At 44.9% G+C, this 19,710-nt stretch overlaps 1 protein-coding gene across 1 annotated transcript; it reads left to right on the forward strand.

Annotated features, from left to right (window-relative positions):
• The first annotated feature begins 16,338 nt into the window (after positions 1 to 16,338).
• Positions 16,339 to 19,430, forward strand: LOC123062125 (protein CURVATURE THYLAKOID 1C, chloroplastic). The gene is made up of 6 exons (XM_044485474.1): positions 16,339 to 16,645; positions 16,735 to 16,826; positions 18,210 to 18,296; positions 18,376 to 18,438; positions 18,561 to 18,598; positions 19,047 to 19,430. The coding sequence occupies exons 1-6, from the start codon at positions 16,522 to 16,524 to the stop codon at positions 19,099 to 19,101; spliced, it is 459 nt and encodes a 152-aa protein (XP_044341409.1). The 5' UTR covers positions 16,339 to 16,521; the 3' UTR covers positions 19,102 to 19,430.
• The last annotated feature ends 280 nt before the right edge of the window (positions 19,431 to 19,710 follow it).

Below are 19,710 nucleotides of genomic sequence, written 5' to 3' on the forward strand. Positions count from 1 at the left end.
GCATTATTGATTGATTTAACCAAGAGCCCATATTGCCTTGTCTTCTCATGTTTATTGAATGCTCGCAGATTCCAGCTTAGTCCAATGCACGTGCACTCTTTTATTCACACCGTTCGGTCGTGCAAGTGAAAGGCAATTATGATGATATATGATGGACTGATTGAGATGAGAAAAACTGGTATGAACTCAACCTCTTTTCTTTTTCTAAATATGATGAGTCTGTCGTTCTTGATTCAGCTTATTATGAATAAACATGTTTGCAATGACAATTACAGATCATAGTTGTTTGTGCCATGCTTGATTAGCTATGAGTTATAATGATTTACCTTGTATGCCAACATGCTATTGAGATGATTATGATGTGGTATGATGGGGTGGTATCCTCCTTTGAATGATTTAAGTGACTTGACTTGGCACATGTTCACGCATGTAGTTGAAACAAAATCAACATAGCCTTCACGATATTTATGTTCATGGTGGATTATATCCTACTCATGCTTGCATCCAATGTTTATTAATTTTAATGCATGTACATGGCTGTTGTCGCTCTCTAGTTGATCGCTTCCCAGTCTTTTGCTAGCCTTCACCTGTACTAAGCGGGAATACTGCTTGTGCATCTAATCCATTAAACCCCAAAGTTATTCCAGATGAGTCCACCATACCTTCCTATTTGTGGTATCTACCTGCCGTTCCAAGCAAATTTGTATGTGTCAAACTCTAAACCTTCAAATAAACATTCTGTTTTGTATGCTCGAATAGCTCATGTATCAACAAAGGTTGTCCTTATCTTCCGTGTTAGGCGGGTTATTCTTAAGAGGAGTGGACTCCGCTCCTCACTCACGAGAAAATGGCTGGTCACCGGGATGCCCAGTCCCATGCTTTATGCAAACTAAATCAAAATTAATTGCAAACAAAACTCCCCCTGGGACCTGATGTATGTTGGAGGCACTCGTTGTTTCGAGCAAGCCATGGATTGATGCTTGTTGGTGGAGGGGGAGTATAAACTTTACCATTCTGTTTGGGAACCACCTATAATGTGTTTAGCATGGAAGATATCGCCATCTCTTAGTTGTTACGTTGACAATGAAAGTATACCACCCAAAATACAATTTATCTCTATTTCAAAACCGAGCTCTGGCACCTCTACAAATCCCTGCTTCCCTCTGTGAAGGGCCTATCCATTTACTTTTATGCTGAGTCATCACCCTCTTATTAAAAAGCACTAGCTGGAGAGCACAGCCGTCATTTGCATTCATCACTATTAATTTATGTTGGGTATGACTATGATTGGATCTCTTTTACCATGAATTACAATGTCTAGTCAGTCCTTGATATTTAAAGGTGCTCTGCATTTATGTTTTGCGGTCTCACAAAGGGCTAGCGAGATACCATCTTGTTATATCATATTATGATTGTTTTGAGAAAGTGTTGTCATCCGAGATTTATTATTATGACTTGCTAGTTGATTATGCTATTCATATGAGTAATGATGAGACCTGAGAATTATTGCAAATGTGGTTAGTTATGATTTATGCTGAAAACTTGAATGCTGGCTTGACATAGTTACAACAAGAGCAAACAGAGTTTGTAAAAGTTTTTCTTTCTTTCTTTCAGTTTGTCAACTGAATTGCTTGAGGACAAGCAAGGGTTTAAGCTTGGGGGAGTTGATACGTCTCCGTCGTATCTACTTTTCCAAATACTTTTGCCCTTGTTTTGGACTCTATCTTGTATGATTTGAATGGAACTAACCCGGACTGACGTTGTTTTCAGCAGAATTACCATGATGTTGTTTTATGTGCAGAAAACAAATATTCTCGGAATGACCTGAAACTCCACGGGAGGTCTTAGAAAAAACAATAAAAAATCCTCGCCAAATATGAAGACCAAGGGGCCCACACCCTTTCCACGAGGGTGGGGGGCGCCCCCCCTAGGGCGTGCCCCCCTACCTCGTGGGCCCTCTGTTGACCCTCTGATGCCAACTCCAACTCTATATATTTGCTTTCGGAGAGAAAAAAAATCAAGGAGAAGAAATCATCGCATTTTATGATACGGAGCCGCCGCCAAGCCCTAAAACCTCTCGGGAGGGCTGATCTGGAGTCCGTTCGGGGCTCCGGAGAAGGGGATTCGTCGCCGTCGTCATCATCAACCATCCTCCATCACCAATTTCATGATGCTCACCGCCGTGCGTGAGTAATTGCATCATAGGCTTGCTGGACGGTGATGGGTTGGACGAGATTTATCATATAATCGAGTTAGTTTTGTTAGGATTTGATCCCTAGTATCCATTATATTCTGAGATTGATGTTGCTATGACTTTGCTATGCTTAATGCTTGTCACTAGGGCCCGAGTGCCATGATTTCAGATCTGGACCTATTATGTTTTCATCAATATATGAGAGTTCTAGATCCTATCTTGCAAGTCTATAGTCACCTACTATGTGTTATGATCCGGCAACCCCGAAGTGACAATAATCAGGACCACTCCCGGTGATGACCATAGTTTGAGGAGTTCATGTATTCACTATGTGCTAATGCTTTGTTCCGGTTCTCTATTAAAAGGAGGCCTTAATATCCCTTAGTTTCCAATAGGACCCCGCTGCCACGGGAGGGTAGGACAAAAGATGTCATGCAAGTTCTTTTCCATAAGGACGTATGACTATATACGGAATACATGCCTACATTACATTGACGAACTAGAGCTAGTTCTGTGTCACCCTATGTTATGACTGTTACATGATGAACCGCATCCGGCATAATTATCCATCACTGATCCGGTGCCTACGAGTTTTCCATATACTGGTTTACGCTTATTTACTTTTCCGTTGCTACTGTTACAATCACTACAAAATACCAAAAACATTACTTTTGTTGTCTTTACTTTTGTTGCCGCTACCACCACTATCATATTACTTTGCTACTAAACACTTTGCTGCAGATACTAAGTTTCCAGGTGTGGTTGAATTGACAACTCAGCTTCTAATACTTGAGAATATTCTTTGGCTCCCCTTGTGTCGAATCAATAAATTTGGGTTGAATACTCTACCCTCGAAAGCTATTGCGATCCCCTATACTTGTGGGTTATCATGCATTTAGATAAACAAGATAATATGATGATATCCCAACAATAAACATGTTCCAACAAGGAACGAACTCCAAACTTCACCTGCAACTAGCAACGCTATAAGAGGGGCTGAGCAAAGCGGTAACATAGCCAAACAACGGTTTGCTAGGGCAAGGTGGGTTAGAGGTTTGACATGGCAATATGGGAGGCCTGAAAAGTAAGTGGTGGGTATCGCGGCATAGGCAAAGCAAAAGAGCGAGCAACTAGCAAGCAAAGATAGAAGTGATTTCGAGGGTATGGTCATCTTGCCTGAAATCCTGCAAGGAAGAAGAACAAGTCCATGAAGAAGACAAACGGACATAGTCGAACGAATCCTCACAAACGCAACATTATCGGAACTAACCCGAAGAAGCAACACCGAAAAGAAGCAAACAACATGGTAAACAACCATCACATAAGCATGGCATGATGCACAACCAAGTATGATGCATGTCCGGTTTAAATAGGCATGGCAAAATGCAACAAACAATTCTACAAATTAAGTGGAGCTCAATATGCAACTCCGTTGCATATTGACGGAACACCACATCAATTATTTAGTTCACTCTCGGTTAGGTACCCAACAATATTAAATGTTCTTAACATGGTAAGAGGTGAAGCATAACAAAAACTATACCATCTAACCAATTTAAATGGGGCCGGATATAACAAACAACAAATCCGGTAATCCCCGTATGCATTTAGCAATTTAATGCAACAACAATTTAAACATTTTAGTTGTTGTTATCATGATGCGGATGACATGAACAAGTTCATGCAATTTTTATTAAAAGTTGACAAGAGAAATATGAAGCATTTGTCACCGTGGTGGAAAGGAAAAGGGGTGCCACGGCAACGATAACGAAACGTTGCCACGGCAACGTCCCGGTTTCCGGTAACTCGATTGAGATGCCGGTGCAAAAGGAAAAGTGACGGGGGCGTGTCAAAAGATGGTGGGGTGCTCCCGGATTCCGGGTGTCCCACGAGTTGGCGACAAGGAAACGAGTGACAATTTGGACACGGTGCAAACACGAGCATCTCAAACATCGCAAGCATTCGTTCACGGACGTCGTCTTGGGGTTATACCTTCGAAGTGTGCAAATGGGACGGTTCTCGTTCGGTGCCAAGTAGAGGAAGTAGACGTTCGTAGTGGAAGTAGGGGTACATGACAACGGTAGAGGTACTCGTGATCTTGGCGGCGGTAGTCGTTCACGTTCTTAGTTGCACAATTTTCCGTAGATGTTCGGGATCATGACGAGGGACTTGACGTCCACGGAGGCTTCGAGGGTCGACGGTAGTTGTTCTCGTATCATCGCAGAAGTAGTCGTACTCGGCGATAGTGGTACTTGGCGTTTCGTTCGGTACTTGTTTGAGCATCCAAGGTCTTCGGCGCTACGGTAGTCGAACTTGATGAAAAACGGATCTCCTCTGGGACTTGATGCATCCGAATTCTCCGGGTTTGTAGTAGTACTTGACGGGGGTGGTGCTTGTCGATCCGGGTCTTGGCGACAGTAGTTGTACACGGGTCATAGACGTTCTCGGGTCATGGGTAGAGGTACTTGGCGCATCGTCGTGTGTAGTCGTACTCGGTGTCCTCGGGGCAACGACTATAATCGTGGTACTTGGTGTCTCATCGTGTAGTTGTACACGGAGTCGAACAGAGGCCTTGACGATTCAACGGGTATGAAGCTGAAGGAAATATGCCCTAGAGGCAATAATAAAGTTATTATTTATTTCCTTATATCATGATAAATGTTTATTATTCATGCTAGAATTGTATTAACCGGAAACATAATACATGTGTGAATACATAGACAAACAGAGTGTCACTAGTATGCCTCTACTTGACTAGCTCGTTAATCAAAGATGGTTATGTTTCCTAACCATGAACAAGGAGTTGTTATTTGATTAACGGGATCACATCATTAGGTGAATGATCTGATTGACATGACCCATTCCATTAGCTTAGCACCCGATCGTTTAGTATGTTGCTATTGCTTTCTTCATGACTTATACATGTTCCTATGACTATGAGATTATGCAACTCCCGTTTGCCGGAGGAACACTTTGTGTGCTACCAAACGTCACAACGTAAATGGGTGATTATAAAGGTGCTCTACAGGTGTCTCCAAAGGTACATGTTGGGTTGGCGTATTTCGAGATTAGGATTTGTCACTCCGATTGTCGGAGAGGTATCTCTGGGCCCTCTCGGTAATGCACATCAGATAAGCCTTGCAAGCATTGCAACTAATGAGTTAGTTGCAAGATGATGTATTACGGAACGAGTAAAGAGACTTGCCGGTAACGAGATTGAACTAGGTATTGAGATACCGACGATCGAATCTCGGGCAAGTAACATACCGATGACAAAGGGAACAACGTATGTTGTTATGCGGTCTGACCGATAAAGATCTTCGTAGAATATGTAGGAACCAATATGAGCATCCAGGTTCCGCTATTGGTTATTGACCGGAGACGTGTCTCGGTCATGTCTACATTGTTCTCGAACCCGTAGGGTCCGCACGCTTAAGGTTTCGATGACAGTTATATTATGAGTTTATGATTTTGATGTACCGAAGTTAGTTCGGAGTCCCGAATGTGATCACGGACATGACGAGGAGTCTTGAAATGGTCGAGACATAAAGATTGATATATTGGACGGCTTTATTCGGACACCGGAAGTGTTCCGGGTGATTTCGGAGAAAACCGGAGAGCCGGAGGGTTACCGGAACCCCCCCCCCCCCCGGGAGAAGTAATGGGCCATATGGGCCTTAGTGGAGAGAGAGAGGGGCAGCCAAAGGTGGGCCGCGTGCCTCCTCCCCCCCTGGTCCGAATTGGACTAGGAGAGGGGGGGCGGCGCCCCCCTTTCCCTCTCCCTCCCCACTTCTTCCCCCCTCCTAGTAGGAGTCCTACTCCTACTAGGAGGAGGACTCCTCCTTGGCGCGCCATAGAGGGCCGGCCGGCCTCCTCCCCTTGATCCTTTATATACGGGGGCAGGGGGCACCCCTTGACACACAAGTTGATCCACGTGATCATATTCTTAGCCGTGTGCGGTGCCCCCTTCCACCATAGTCCTCGATAATATTGTAGCGGTGCTTAGGCAAAGCCCTGCGACGGTAGTGCATCAAGATCATCACCACGCCGTCGTGCTGACGGAACTCTTCCCCGACACTTTGCTGGATCGGAGTCTGGGGATCGTCATCGAGCTGAACGTGTGCTAGAACTCGGAGGTGTCGTAGTTTCGGTGCTTGATCGGTCGGGCCATGGAGACGTACGACTACATCAACCAAACGCTTCCGTTGTCGATCTACAAGGGTATGTAGATCACACTCTCCCCTCTCGTTGCTATGCATCACCATGATCTTGCGTGTGCGTAGGAAATTTTTTGAAATTACTACGTTCCCCAACAGTGGCATCCGAGCCTAGGTTTTATATGTTGATGTTATATGCACGAGTAGAACACAAGTGAGTCGTGGGCGATATAAGTCATACTGCTTACCAGCATGTCATACTTTGGTTCAGCGGTATTGTTGGACAAAGCGGCCCAGACCGACATTACGCGTACGCTTACGCGAGACAGGTTCTCCCGACGTGCTTTGCACATAGGTGGCTTGCGGGTTACAGTTTCTCCAACTTTAGTTGAACCGAGTGTGGCTACGCCCGGTCCTTGCGAAGGTTAAAACAGCACCAACTTGACAAACTATCGTTGTGGTTTTGATGCGTAGGTAAGAACGGTTCTTGCTAAGCCCGTAGCAGCCACGTAAAACTTGCAACAACAAAGTAGAGGACGTCTAACTTGTTTTTGCAGGGCATGTTGTGATGTGATATGGTCAAGACATGATGCTAAATTTTATTGTATGAGATGATCATGTTTTGTAACCGAGTTATCGGCAACTGGCAGGAGCCATATGGTTGTCGCTTTATTGTATGCAATGCAATCGCGCTGTAATGCTTTACTTTATCACTAAGCGGTAGCGATAGTCGTGGAAGCATAAGATTGGCAAGACGACAACGATGCTACGATGGAGATCAAGGTGTCGCGCCGGTGATGATGGTGATCACGACGGTGCTTCGAAGATGGAGATCACAAGCACAAGATGATGATGGCCATACCATATCACTTATATTGATTGCATGTGATGTTTATCTTTTATGCATCTTATCTTGCTTTGATTGACGGTAGCATTATAAGATGATCTCTCACCAATTATCAAGAAGTGTTCTCCCTGAGTATGCACCGTTGCGAAAGTTCTTCGTGCTGAGACACCACGTGATGATCGGGTGTGATAGGCTCTACGTTCAAATACAACGGGTGCAAAACAGTTGCACACGCGGAATACTTAGGTTATACTTGACGAGCCAAGCATATACAGATATGGCCTCGGAACACGGAGACCGAAAGGTCGAGCGTGAATCGTATAGTAGATATGATCAACATAGTGATGTTCACCAATGAAACTACTCCATCTCACGTGATGATCGGACATGGTTTAGTTGATTTGGATCACGTAATCACTTAGAGGATTAGAGGGATGTCTATCTAAGTGGGAGTTCTTTAAGTAAATTAATTGAACCTAAATTTATCATGAAACTTAGTACCTGATAGTATCTTGCTTGTTTATGCTTGATTGTAGATAGATGGCTCGTGCTGTTGTTCCGTTGAATTTTAATGCGTTCCTTGAGAAAGCAAAGTTGAAAGATGATGGTAGCAATTACACGGACTGGGTCTGTAACTTGAGGATTATCCTCATTGCTGCACAGAATAATTACGTCCTAGAAGCACCGCTAGGTGTCAGGCCTGCTGCTGGAGCAACACCAGATGTTATGAACGTCTGGCAGAGCAAAGCTGATGACTACTCGATAGTTCAGTGTGCCATGCTTTACGGCTTAGAATCGGGACTTCAACGACGTTTTGAACGTCATGGAGCATATGAGATGTTTCAGGAGTTGAAGTTAATATTTCAAGCAAATGCCCGGATTGAGAGATATGAAGTCTCCAATAAGTTCTATAGCTGCAAGATGGAGGAGAACAGTTCTGTCAGTGAGCATATACTCAAAATGTCTGGGTATAATAATCACTTGATTCAATTGGGAGTTAATCTTCCAGATGATTGCGTCATTGACAGAATTCTCCAATCACTACCACCAAGCTATAAGAGCTTCGTGATGAACTATAATATGCAAGGGATGAATAAGACTATTCCCGAGCTCTTCGCAATGTTGAAAGCTGCGGAGGTAGAAATCAAGAAGGAGCATCAAGTGTTGATGGTCAACAAGACCACTAGTTTCAAGAAAAAGGGCAAAGGGAAGAAGAAGGGGAACTTCAAAAAGAACGGCAAGCAAGTTGCTGCTCAAGAGAAGAAACCCAAACCTAGACCTAAGCCTGAAACTGAGTGCTTCTACTGCAAGCAGACTGGTCACTGGAAGCGGAACTGCCCCAAGTATTTGGCGGATAAGAAGGATGGCAAGGTGAACAAAGGTATATGTGATATACATGTTATTGATGTGTACCTTACTAATGCTCACAGTAGCACCTGGGTATTTGATACCGGTTCTGTTGCTAATATTTGCAACTCGAAACAGGGACTACGGATTAAGCGAAGATTGGCTAAGGACGAGGTGACGATGCGCGTGGGAAACGGTTCCAAAGTCGATGTGATCGCAGTCGGCACGCTACCTCTACATCTACCTTCGGGATTAATATTAGACCTAAATAATTGTTATTTGGTGCCAGCGTTAAGCATGAACATTATATCTGGATCTTGTTTGATGCGAGACGGTTATTCATTTAAATCTGAGAATAATGGTTGTTCTATTTATATGAGTAATATCTTTTATGGTCATGCACCCTTGTTGAATCTCGATAGTAGTGACACACATATTCATAGTGTTGAAGCCAAAAGATGCAGAGTTGATAATGATAGTGCAACTTATTTGTGGCACTGTCGTTTAGGTCATATCGGTGTAAAGCGCATGAAAAAACTCCATACTGATGGACTTTTGGAACCACTTGATTATGAATCACTTGGTACTTGCGAACCGTGCCTCATGGGCAAGATGGCTAAAACACCGTTCTCCGGTACTATGGAGAGAGCAACAGATTTGTTGGAAATCATACATACAGATGTATGTGGTTCGATGAATATTGAAGCTCGTGGCGGATATCGTTATTTTCTCACCTTCACAGATGACTTAAGCAGATATGGGTATATCTACTTAATGAAACATAAGTCTGAAACGTTTGAAAAGTTCAAAGAATTTCAGAGTGAAGTTGAAAATCATCGTAACAAGAAAATAAAGTTTCTACGATCTGATCGTGGAGGAGAATATTTGAGTTATGAGTTTGGTGTACATTTGAAACAATGCGGAATAGTTTCGCAACTCACGCCACCCGGAACACCACAGCGTAATGGTGTGTCCGAACGTTATAATCGTACTTTACTAGATATGGTGCGATCTATGATGTCTCTTACTGATTTACCGCTATCATTTTGGGGATACGCTCTAGAGACGGCCGCATTCACCAATAGGGCACCATCAAAATCCGTTGAGACGACGCCTTATGAACTGTGGTTTGGCAAGAAACCAAAGTTGTCGTTTCTGAAAGTTTGGGGCTGCGATGCTTATGTGAAAAAGCTTCAACCTGATAAGCTCGAACCCAAATCGGAGAAATGTGTCTTCATAGGATATCCAAAGGAAACTATTGGGTACACCTTCTATCACAGATCCGAAGGCAAGACTTTTGTTGCTAAATTCGGAAACTTTCTAGAGAAGGAGTTTCTCTCGAAAGAAGTGGGTGGGAGGAAAGTAGAACTTGATGAGGTAACTGTACCTGCTCCCTTATTGGAAAGTAGTGCATCATAGAAAATTGTTTCAGTGACACCTACACCAGTTAGTGAGGAAGCTAATGATGATGATCATGAAACTTCAGAACAAGATACTACTGAACCTCGTAGATCAACCAGAGTGAGATCCGCGCCAGAGTGGTACGGTAATCCTATTCTGGAAGTCATGCTACTAGATCATGATGAACCTACGAACTATGAAGAAGCGATGGTGAGCCCAGATTCCGCAAAATGGCTTGAAGCCATGAAATCTGAGATGGGATCCATGTATGAGAACAAAGTATGGACTTTGGTTGACTTGCCCGATGATCGACAAGCAATTGAGAATAAATGGATCTTCAAGAAGAAGACTGACGCTGACGGTAATATTACTGTCTACAAAGCTCGACTTGTCGCAAAAGGTTTTCGGCAAGTTCAAGGGATTGACTACGATAAGACCTTCTCACCCGTAGCGATGCTTAAGTCTGTCCGAATCATGTTAGCAATTGCCGCATTTTATGATTATGAAATTTGGCAGATGGATGTCAAAACTGCATTCCTGAATGGATTTCTGGAAGAAGAGTTGTATATGATGCAACCAGAAGGTTTTGTCGATCCAAAGGGAGCTAACAAAGTGTGCAAGCTCCAGCGATCCATTTATGGACTGGTGCAAGCCTCTCAGAGTTGGAATAAACGCTTTGATAGTGTGATCAAAGCATTTGGTTTTATACAGACTTTTGGAGAAGCCTGTATTTACAAGAAAGTGAGTGGGAGCTCTGTAGCATTTCTGATATTATATGTGGATGACATATTACTAATTGGAAATGATATAGAATTTCTGGATAGCATAAAGGGATACTTGAATAAGAGTTTTTCAATGAAAGACCTCGGTGAAGCTGCTTACATATTAGGCATTAAGATCTATAGAGATAGATCAAGACGCTTAATTGGACTTTCACAAAGCACATACCTTGACAAAGTTTTTGAAGAAGTTCAAAATGGATCAAGCAAAGAAAGGGTTCTTGCCTGTGTTACAAGATGTGAAGTTGAGCAAGACTCAATGCCCGACCACTGCAGAAGATAGAGAGAAAATGAAAGATGTTCCCTATGCTTCAGCCATAGGCTCTATCATGTATGCAATGTTGTGTACCAGACCTGATGTGTGCCTTGCTATAAGTCTAGCAGGGAGGTACCAAAGTGATCCAGGAGTGGATCACTGGACAGCGGACAAGAACATCCTGAAATACCTGAAAAGGACTAAGGACATGTTTCTCATATATGGAGGTGACAAAGAGCTCATTGTAAAAGGTTACGTTGATGCAAGCTTTGACACTGATCCGGACGATTCTAAATCGCAAACCGGATACGTGTTTACATTAAACGGTGGAGCTGTTAGTTGGTGCAGTTCTAAACAAAGCGTTGTAGCGGGATCTACATGTGAAGCGGAGTACATAGCTGCTTCGGAAGCAGCAAATGAAGGAGTCTGGATGAAGGAGTTCATATCCGATCTAGGTGTCATACCTAGTGCATCGGGTCCAATGAAAATCTTTTGTGACAATACTGGTGCAATTGCCTTGGCAAAGGGAATCCAGATTTCACAAGAGAACCAAGCACATCAAGAGACGCTTCAATTCCATCCGGGATCTAGTCCAGGTGGGATACATAGAGATTTGCAAGATACATACGGATCTGAATGTTGCAGACCCGTTGACTAAGCCTCTTCCACGAGCAAAACATGATCAGCACCAAGGCTCCATGGGTGTTAGAATCATTACTGTGTAATCTAGATTATTGACTCTAGTGCAAGTGGGAGACTTAAGGAAATATGCCCTAGAGGCAATAATAAAGTTATTATTTATTTCCTTATATCATGATAAATGTTTATTATTCATGCTAGAATTGTATTAACCGGAAACATAATACATGTGTGAATACATAGACAAACAGAGTGTCACTAGTATGCCTCTACTTGACTAGCTCGTTAATCAAAGATGGTTATGTTTCCTAACCATGAACAAGGAGTTGTTATTTGATTAACGGGATCACATCATTAGGTGAATGATCTGATTGACATGATCCATTCCATTAGCTTAGCACCCGATCATTTAGTATGTTGCTATTGCTTTCTTCATGACTTATACATGCTCCTATGACTATGAGATTATGCAACTCCCGTTTGCCGGAGGAACACTTTGTGTGCTACCAAACGTCACAACGTAAATGGGTGATTATAAAGGTGCTCTACAGGTGTCTCCAAAGGTACATGTTGGGTTGGCGTATTTCGAGATTAGGATTTGTCACTCCGATTGTCGGAGAGGTATCTCTGGGCCCTCTCGGTAATGCACATCACATAAGCCTTGCAAGCATTGCAACTAATGAGTTAGTTGCAAGATGATGTATTACGGAACGAGTAAAGAGACTTGCCGGTAACGAGATTGAACTAGGTATTGAGATACCGACGATCGAATCTCGGGCAAGTAACATACCGATGACAAAGGGAACAACGTATGTTGTTATGCGGTCTGACCGATAAAGATCTTCGTAGAATATGTAGGAGCCAATATGAGCATCCATGTTCCGCTATTGGTTATTGACCGGAGACGTGTCTCGGTCATGTCTACATTGTTCTCGAACCCGTAGGGTCCGCACGCTTAAGGTTTCGATGACAGTTATATTATGAGTTTATGAGTTTTGATGTACCGAAGTTAGTTCGGAGTCCCGGATGTGATCACGGACATGACGAGGAGTCTCAAAATGGTCGAGACATAAATATTGATATATTGGACGACTTTATTCGGACACCGGAAGTGTTCCGGATGATTTCGGAGAAAACCGGAGAGCCGGAGGGTTACCGGAACCCCCCCCCCCCCGGAGAAGTAATGGGCCATATGGGCCTTAGTGGAGAGAGAGAGGGGCAGCCAAAGGTGGGCCGCACGCCTCCTCCCCCCTGGTCCGAATTGGAGTAGGAGAGGGGGGGCGGCGCCCCCCTTTCCCTCTCCCTCCCCACTTCTTCCCCCCTCCTAGTAGGAGTCCTACTCCTACTAGGAGGAGGACTCCTCCTTGGCGCGCCATAGAGGGCCGGCCGGCCTCCTCCCCTTGATCCTTTATATACGGGGGCAGGGGGCACCCCTTGACACACAAGTTGATCCACGTGATCATATTCTTAGCCGTGTGCGGTGCCCCCTTCCACCATAGTCCTCGATAATATTGTAGCGGTGCTTAGGCAAAGCCCTGCGACGGTAGTGCATCAAGATCGTCACCACGCCGTTGTGCTGACGGAACTCTTCCCCGACACTTTGCTGGATCGGAGTCTGGGGATCGTCATCGAGCTGAACGTGTGCTAGAACTCGGAGGTGCCGTAGTTTTGGTGCTTGATCGGTCGGGCCGTGGAGACGTACGACTACATCAACCAAACGCTTCCGTTGTCGATCTACAAGGGTACGTAGATCACACTCTCCCCTCTCGTTGCTATGCATCACCATGATCTTGCGTGTGCGTAGGAAATTTTTTGAAATTACTACGTTCCCCAACAGAAGCAACGGAAACGCACAGGCCTCCCCTGTACTTGGCGTGATCCGAGACGATCTCGACGATCCAGCGAGGCGACGTGGTACAGGGCAATCTTCGCCTTGGCAGGGCAGCGGTCCAAGCGAGCAGCAGCAAGGTAGTACAGGGCATGGTGCGGGGCTGCGGGCCGAGGTGGTACTTGCCAGTCTCGGTCACGGCGTTCCTTGCAGCGATGCAGGAAGCCGGCAGTGGCTTGAGGCATCGGTGAAGGAGGCGGAGCAGAGGCGTGGTGCTGGAGCTTGAGGACGCGGGGCAGCGACGGTGGAGGCACTGGCTGGTCGTTTCCTCAAGCAGGAGGCAGGGAAGGAACCGCGCGAGGGAGGAGGTCGAGGACGAGCTCGACGGCTCGGGGTGGCACGCGGTAGAAGGAGCAGCTCCGACAGTGGTGGTCGCTGGACGGCGCAGCAGCGGCATGGGAGGTGAGGAGGCGGCAGAGCAGGCTCGTCGGTGTTCGAGGGAGGAGCTGGCGATGGGGGGCTCTGCGAGGAGAAGCCAGAGGAGAGGTGGCGCGGCGAAGAAGATCGAGAGGGAGGAGGGACACGGATCGGGAGGAGCAGGTGTGCGCTCCTCTCCGCCACTCCTGGCGGCGCGAGGAAGGAACGAGGGGAGAGGACGAGGGGATCGGGAGATTGGGGCTTAGATTAGAGGGTTAGGTGGGCCTAGGGTTAGAAGGGGGGTTTGGACTGCGGGAAAGGATGACAGTTGGGCCGGCCTGGTGGGGGATTCTAAGAGGCCAGCAGCTGGGCTCTGCTCTCTCTCTCTCTCTCTCTCTCTCTCTCTCAACTCCCTTTAACAGAAAGCAAAGAGAGGAGAAAATAAAAGAAAAGGAGGGGTTAGAGAAAGAACTTGGGCATGCGGTTAAATCTCACGGACTCATAAAAATGAGTTTGTTCCGAGAAAAGCATTTGGCACCGCTTGAAAGGATTGCATTCAAACACATTTGAATGATGATTCAAATAAGTTTGAATTAGAAAAACATTTTTGAAGAGTCCAAAATGTTCGAAATTTTTGTGGAGATCGGGAAAGCGATGAAAGAAAATATGGGCAAAGTTTGAGGACCAAACTTGAAGCGGGAAAAGGCATGTGATTATTTGCAAGTGTATGATGGTGAATTTCAAATTAAAGAAATATTTATAACATAGCTCCCTAATAATAGTAGGAGACTTTTATATGTTATAAAGAGAATTTCACCATGTGAACTCCCTCGATTTAAATGGATCAAAGATCCATGCCATTTATATAGTTGAGTTTCAAAAGATTAATGACATGATGGCATGATGACATGATGCAATGCAAAAATAAAAAGGGCACGCACAAATGAAACACACGGCGAAACCCGAAACATATGAAAGTCTTCTCGAGCATCGGTCTCGGGGCGTCACAGGTGGCGGGGCCCCAACATGCATGGAGGTGCGGCCGATCTAGAAGCGACGACGTTGGATTCGACGGCGGTGGCGGTCGGCCCTGCCTCGGTCCACATGCGGCTGCTGCGGCGGCGGGCCTGGATCGGGCGGCGGCGCGATGCGGTCTTCGGTGGCATGTCAATTGGCTTTAGATCGGCGGCGGCGTCGAGGTCCTGGTGGACTGCTTGGCGGCACCCATGGCAGTTCTGTTCTGGCCGGTGTAGCCAGTGGTGATGGTCATCTTCTTCGTTGGCGGTGACCGTCCAGAAGCTTGGTTATCGGATTTCGAGATCCATCATCTAGTCCCGGCTGCGAGTTGGGGAGACATGGTTGCCGGTGAAAACCGAGCCGACGCCACGCGATGACGGCGTTCTACGTCGTTACCTTGATGAAGGCATTGTCGTGTAACTACTGTCGACCCACTCGTGCTGCTCCGGGGGAAACCTAGGATCTGGTGTTCCAGATCGGATGATGGCGATACTGCGGTGTCGTTTCTCTCTTGGGAGCATCGTTTGTGGAGCAGCGTTGGAAGTCAGAGGCAGGAGGTGGAGCAGCTTCGTCTTGCATGGAGCTTCGGTGGAATGTCAAGTCATGCTTGACCGACAGGTGCTACGCTTTGTCATGCCTGGTCGGCAGGTGCTACGCACGACAGATCTTCCAAGGACTTCAACCTGTGTCGGCTGGTGGTATTTGGCAGCATGGCGCTGAGGTGTATCAGTGGCGACCGCTGATTGCGCGCAGAGAGGGGGTGTCGTTGGGCGCCATAGTGGCGTCGACGATAGCTAGACCGAGCAAGGTTGATGCATCAGTACAGTTCTGAAGATGGAGCGGTGGCAGTTGACGGCGGCGGCCTCTGAGAGCACGTCGGACCAGTGTGTGTCCCAGACCCATCAAGTGGCTAGGTTGGGGTCTCAGGTCTTAGATGTTAGGCTTGGCTGCGATGTCTGTTTGGTATTAGACCTAGGCTATCTGTGCCCCTTCATCAACTGGATAGATGTAGCGATTTGTTGCTTAGACGGCGGCTTTAGTCTTACTGTTGTAACACTTTGTAGGGTCTTGTGAAAATAATTAATAAAGTGGCCGTATGCATCGCCCAGATGCAGAGACCGGGGACATCCTCCTTTTCTAAAAAAATCATAATTATTTTTAGTAGTATATCATAAATGTTAATATTTTTTATAAACTTAATCAACCTTTGCAAAATTTAAACGATGATAATGTTAATACTCCCTTCATCTTAAAATAAGTGTCTTAATCTTAGTATAATTTTAATATAAAGTTGTATTAAGATTGAGACATTTATGTTAAAACGGAGGGAGTATGTTTTATGATACGGAGGTAGTACAAGAACTTCTCGCAAAGACTTTGAGCAGTACAGCTCCTCTCTGAACGGGAAAATGAGTGGTACAACAAACAGTACAGCAGCACTTCTGAGAAAAGAGCACGGAAGAAAAAGGGGCAATCTGCAAACCTGCCATCTGATGGAGTGTTAGTGGACTAGGGAGCTCGCGCTCACATCCGCTGCTGCCTGCTGCAAACGACGGCCAAACAGTAGTTCCTCCACGCATCATCCTCCGGACACGCCACTCAGCCCATCGTCAACAATCCCCAGGCGGGGGATCTAGCCATGATGGCATGCGCTCTCTCCATCGCCCAGCCTACCGCCCTCGCGCCGTGCGGCGGCGGCGGAGGCGGCAGCAGCAAGATCGTCCCCAGGAATCTCCCGAAGCTGCGAAGCCCCATGGTTTCAGGTAATTCATCTGTAGCAACTACTGCTCCGGATGCAAAATTCATCACGTCGTCGTGGTTCACTGCGTGCTCCGCAATGTGTCACGCGCAGGCAGGATGAGAAGTCGCGCTGTCGTCGCCAGGGCTGCGCAGGACAGTTCAGAAGCCTCCTCCGGGAGCGTCGTCAGATACGTCAAGAGTTCGGTGAGTCTCCTCCATCTGTCACTAACTATATTGTATGATGTTGCAATTTGCCAGTAGGTTCTCTAGGAATATTTTGATTTCTGCATCAATGATTTATAAAATGCTATCCAACAAACGTTCGCTGTAGGTGCATGGCAAAACGAACGTTTTTCGTGGCAATTTATGTTGTGGGAACATGGCAATTCCTTCAAACTAACGACAATTTTTACAGCAAAATCCTTTGTTGCCAGAAATTGCCATGTGTTTCTAAAGAAACTGCCATGCGTGTTCCAAACATTTTTTTCCATAAAAACGTTCGCAAATGCCATCCCTCCTAGCGAACGTTCGCTGGCCAACGGGGTCCTAAATTTTATATACCCCCGTTGAGAAAGGAAATAAACGTATGCGAGCTGCGTTTGGCTAGTTTTTTTTTTGTTAAGATCGCTCCTTTGTCCAAGTACCGCATAAATGCTTTGATTTTAATCAGGAGTGTTAGTTTCCAAATGCATTTCCTATGGAAGACATGATCATCATTGATGAGATCCGCGTACATATAGTTAACGGATTAGACATCCATCCTATGTGATTTCCGATGAAAAGCATCATGGTCTTTTTTTTTTGAGGGCCAAAAGCATCATGGTCTTGAGATAAGCTGAACACCATCAATCTATTAAACAAATGAAGCCATGTCGTCATGTCCATTTGTCGTGAGAGCTCACCGAAATGCAATATTCAGTTGGACCTCGCCTAAAACCAAAGCGACGGAAATGTGTCGTAGAGCATCGGTACGCTTGTGAGAATAGCGTTGATAATGATAGGACTACCTTCATAGGATAGGATAGTGACGTGCCCTTCCAACTGTTTTTTCTTTTGTTTTTGAATCGGTCCTCAATGCACTTCCACCCCTTATTGGGGAGCTTGCAGTGATGGATTGGGATACCGAGATACCGACATAGAAGCGAGTTCCTAAAAGTTAAATGTGAGTTTCACACACCAACGAAGTTTAGCAACGAGGAATGTCGGCAATATAGCCCTCTTGCTCCATCCAGACTCCACTGGTATAAGGCTTGGGCTTGAAGTAGACTGCAATTATTTGTGTTGCAATATTGGACTCCTTAGGTTTTGAACTTAGAATCTTTTAGTACCGATACCATATTAAGTCACCAAAAGGTTCGGGCTATATACTGCTAGATCATAGCTCATCTATATTTTAAAATTTCCTTAGGAACTGTTGCAAGTCTTGCGGGGACAAAAAGACTGTCAGCAGTGTTTCTATGAACTATTTTTGTTGTTTTTATGTCAAATGGAGGATATACAAACCAAATAGTTACCTTGAATTGTAGTTCCATTTAGGCCTCTTTCTTATAAAATGAAGGAAACTGACAAACATGGGAACTGAAACAGTTCAACACTACTGAAGACATATTTGCTCTAGCGGGTATCGGCTTTGCAGCAATTGCGGCATTCTGGGCTTCCATGATGCTTATTGGGGTAAATTGCAGACGCCCAATCTTCAACTATGCAACGAGATAAGCAAAATCAATCTGATAATCTATTATCTCAACTTCAGGTCATCGACAAGCTCCCTGTTCTCCCTCTTTTCTTCGAACTAATCGGAATAGCAGTTGCATGGGTGAGTTTTACCCAAGACCCTCAACTATAACATTGTCATTTCTAAATGAAGTTGTTATCTCTGTATTACCACAAGTCCACATAGTCCTGGCCTCACTCTATAGCTCATGCTGACATTTTCAGTGGTTTATCTACGGGAACCTCCTCTTCAAGCCAGACAGGTAACCTCAATTGTTTCTTTCTTGAACACTTGTTTATTGCCATACTTGCCAAAGTTGCGGAGACGTATATCTATCCGTTTGAGAAAATAGTGCGTAGAAAATGGGAAAACCAACTGGAGTTCTGTCTGAAAATACTCTATTTTGAATAACTGGTGAGAAGAAACTGACAGCTACTTCACCATGTTGTTCTATGACATTTTCAGAGAAAGTTTCATGCTGTATTTCCACAACTAGCGTAACACTCTCATTTTGGCTTGTTTCACATCTGCATCATCGATAATTTTAACGCACAGGATGGCACTTACTTTTGAACAAACAGCTTGGCATACGTGTAATTGTGATTCTATGCACCATCACTACAGCTCAAGATACTATTGTACTTTGTGGATTTTTTTTCTTTTGACATGGTATTTTGTGGATTTACTAACATGTATATTGATTTTCACAGGGAAAAGTTTCTGGAGAACATCAAAAGCTCAGCATCTCGAATCTTGGGGCAGTAACTTCACCGTGAAGACAGTACATCCTGCCTACGACATACATTTTCTTTGGGCCTGTCAGAAAACATTTAGCTGTGCGCTCATGTTAGGCATCTGCGTCACCGTTGTCCGTTCTAGATGTAATACACCATCTCCTGTACAGGTTAAATCAAGCATTCTTCTGGTGGTAAAACTTGAGTGTTTGTTCTCCACTTAATAATTTTTCAACGGCATGTTTGAGGCAACACTGAAGTGTAAAGTCAGAGACCCCTGGCTCGTACATTTTGGGGCTCCTTTGATTCAAAGGAATTTTATAGGATTTCTGAAGGATTGAAACCCTTAGGATTTTTTTCTATGTTGCTCCTTTGATTCATAGAATTGAATCCCATAAGAATTTTTCCTATGGAATCCTTTGTACTACATTTAATAGGAAATCTAACATCCACTCCAACCTCTTTTTACAATTCCTTTGTTTTTCCCAGTCAAACACTTATTGCTAATCCTATAGGATTCAAGTGGGCATGCCACTCCAATCCTATACTTTTCCAATTCCTACATTGTCAAAATCCTATGAATCAAAGAAGCCCTTGGCGTTGGAATTTTGCACAACAGTGAGAAAATAAGTGACCCCAA

The sequence above is a fragment of the Triticum aestivum genome, chromosome 3A, assembly GCF_018294505.1.
Source record: "Triticum aestivum cultivar Chinese Spring chromosome 3A, IWGSC CS RefSeq v2.1, whole genome shotgun sequence".
Taxonomy (NCBI): Eukaryota; Viridiplantae; Streptophyta; class Magnoliopsida; order Poales; family Poaceae; genus Triticum; species Triticum aestivum.

Bases quoted from the DNA above. Each gene is read 5' to 3' on its own strand.
- LOC123062125 (XM_044485474.1), top strand. From the start codon at position 16,522: ATGATGGCATGCGCTCTCTCCATCGCCCAGCCTACCGCCCTCGCGCCG. The intron at 16,827-18,209 runs GTGAGTCTCCTC...GAACTGAAACAG, and splicing joins TCAGATACGTCAAGAGTTCG to TTCAACACTACTGAAGACAT. The intron at 18,297-18,375 runs GTAAATTGCAGA...TCTCAACTTCAG, and splicing joins CTTCCATGATGCTTATTGGG to GTCATCGACAAGCTCCCTGT.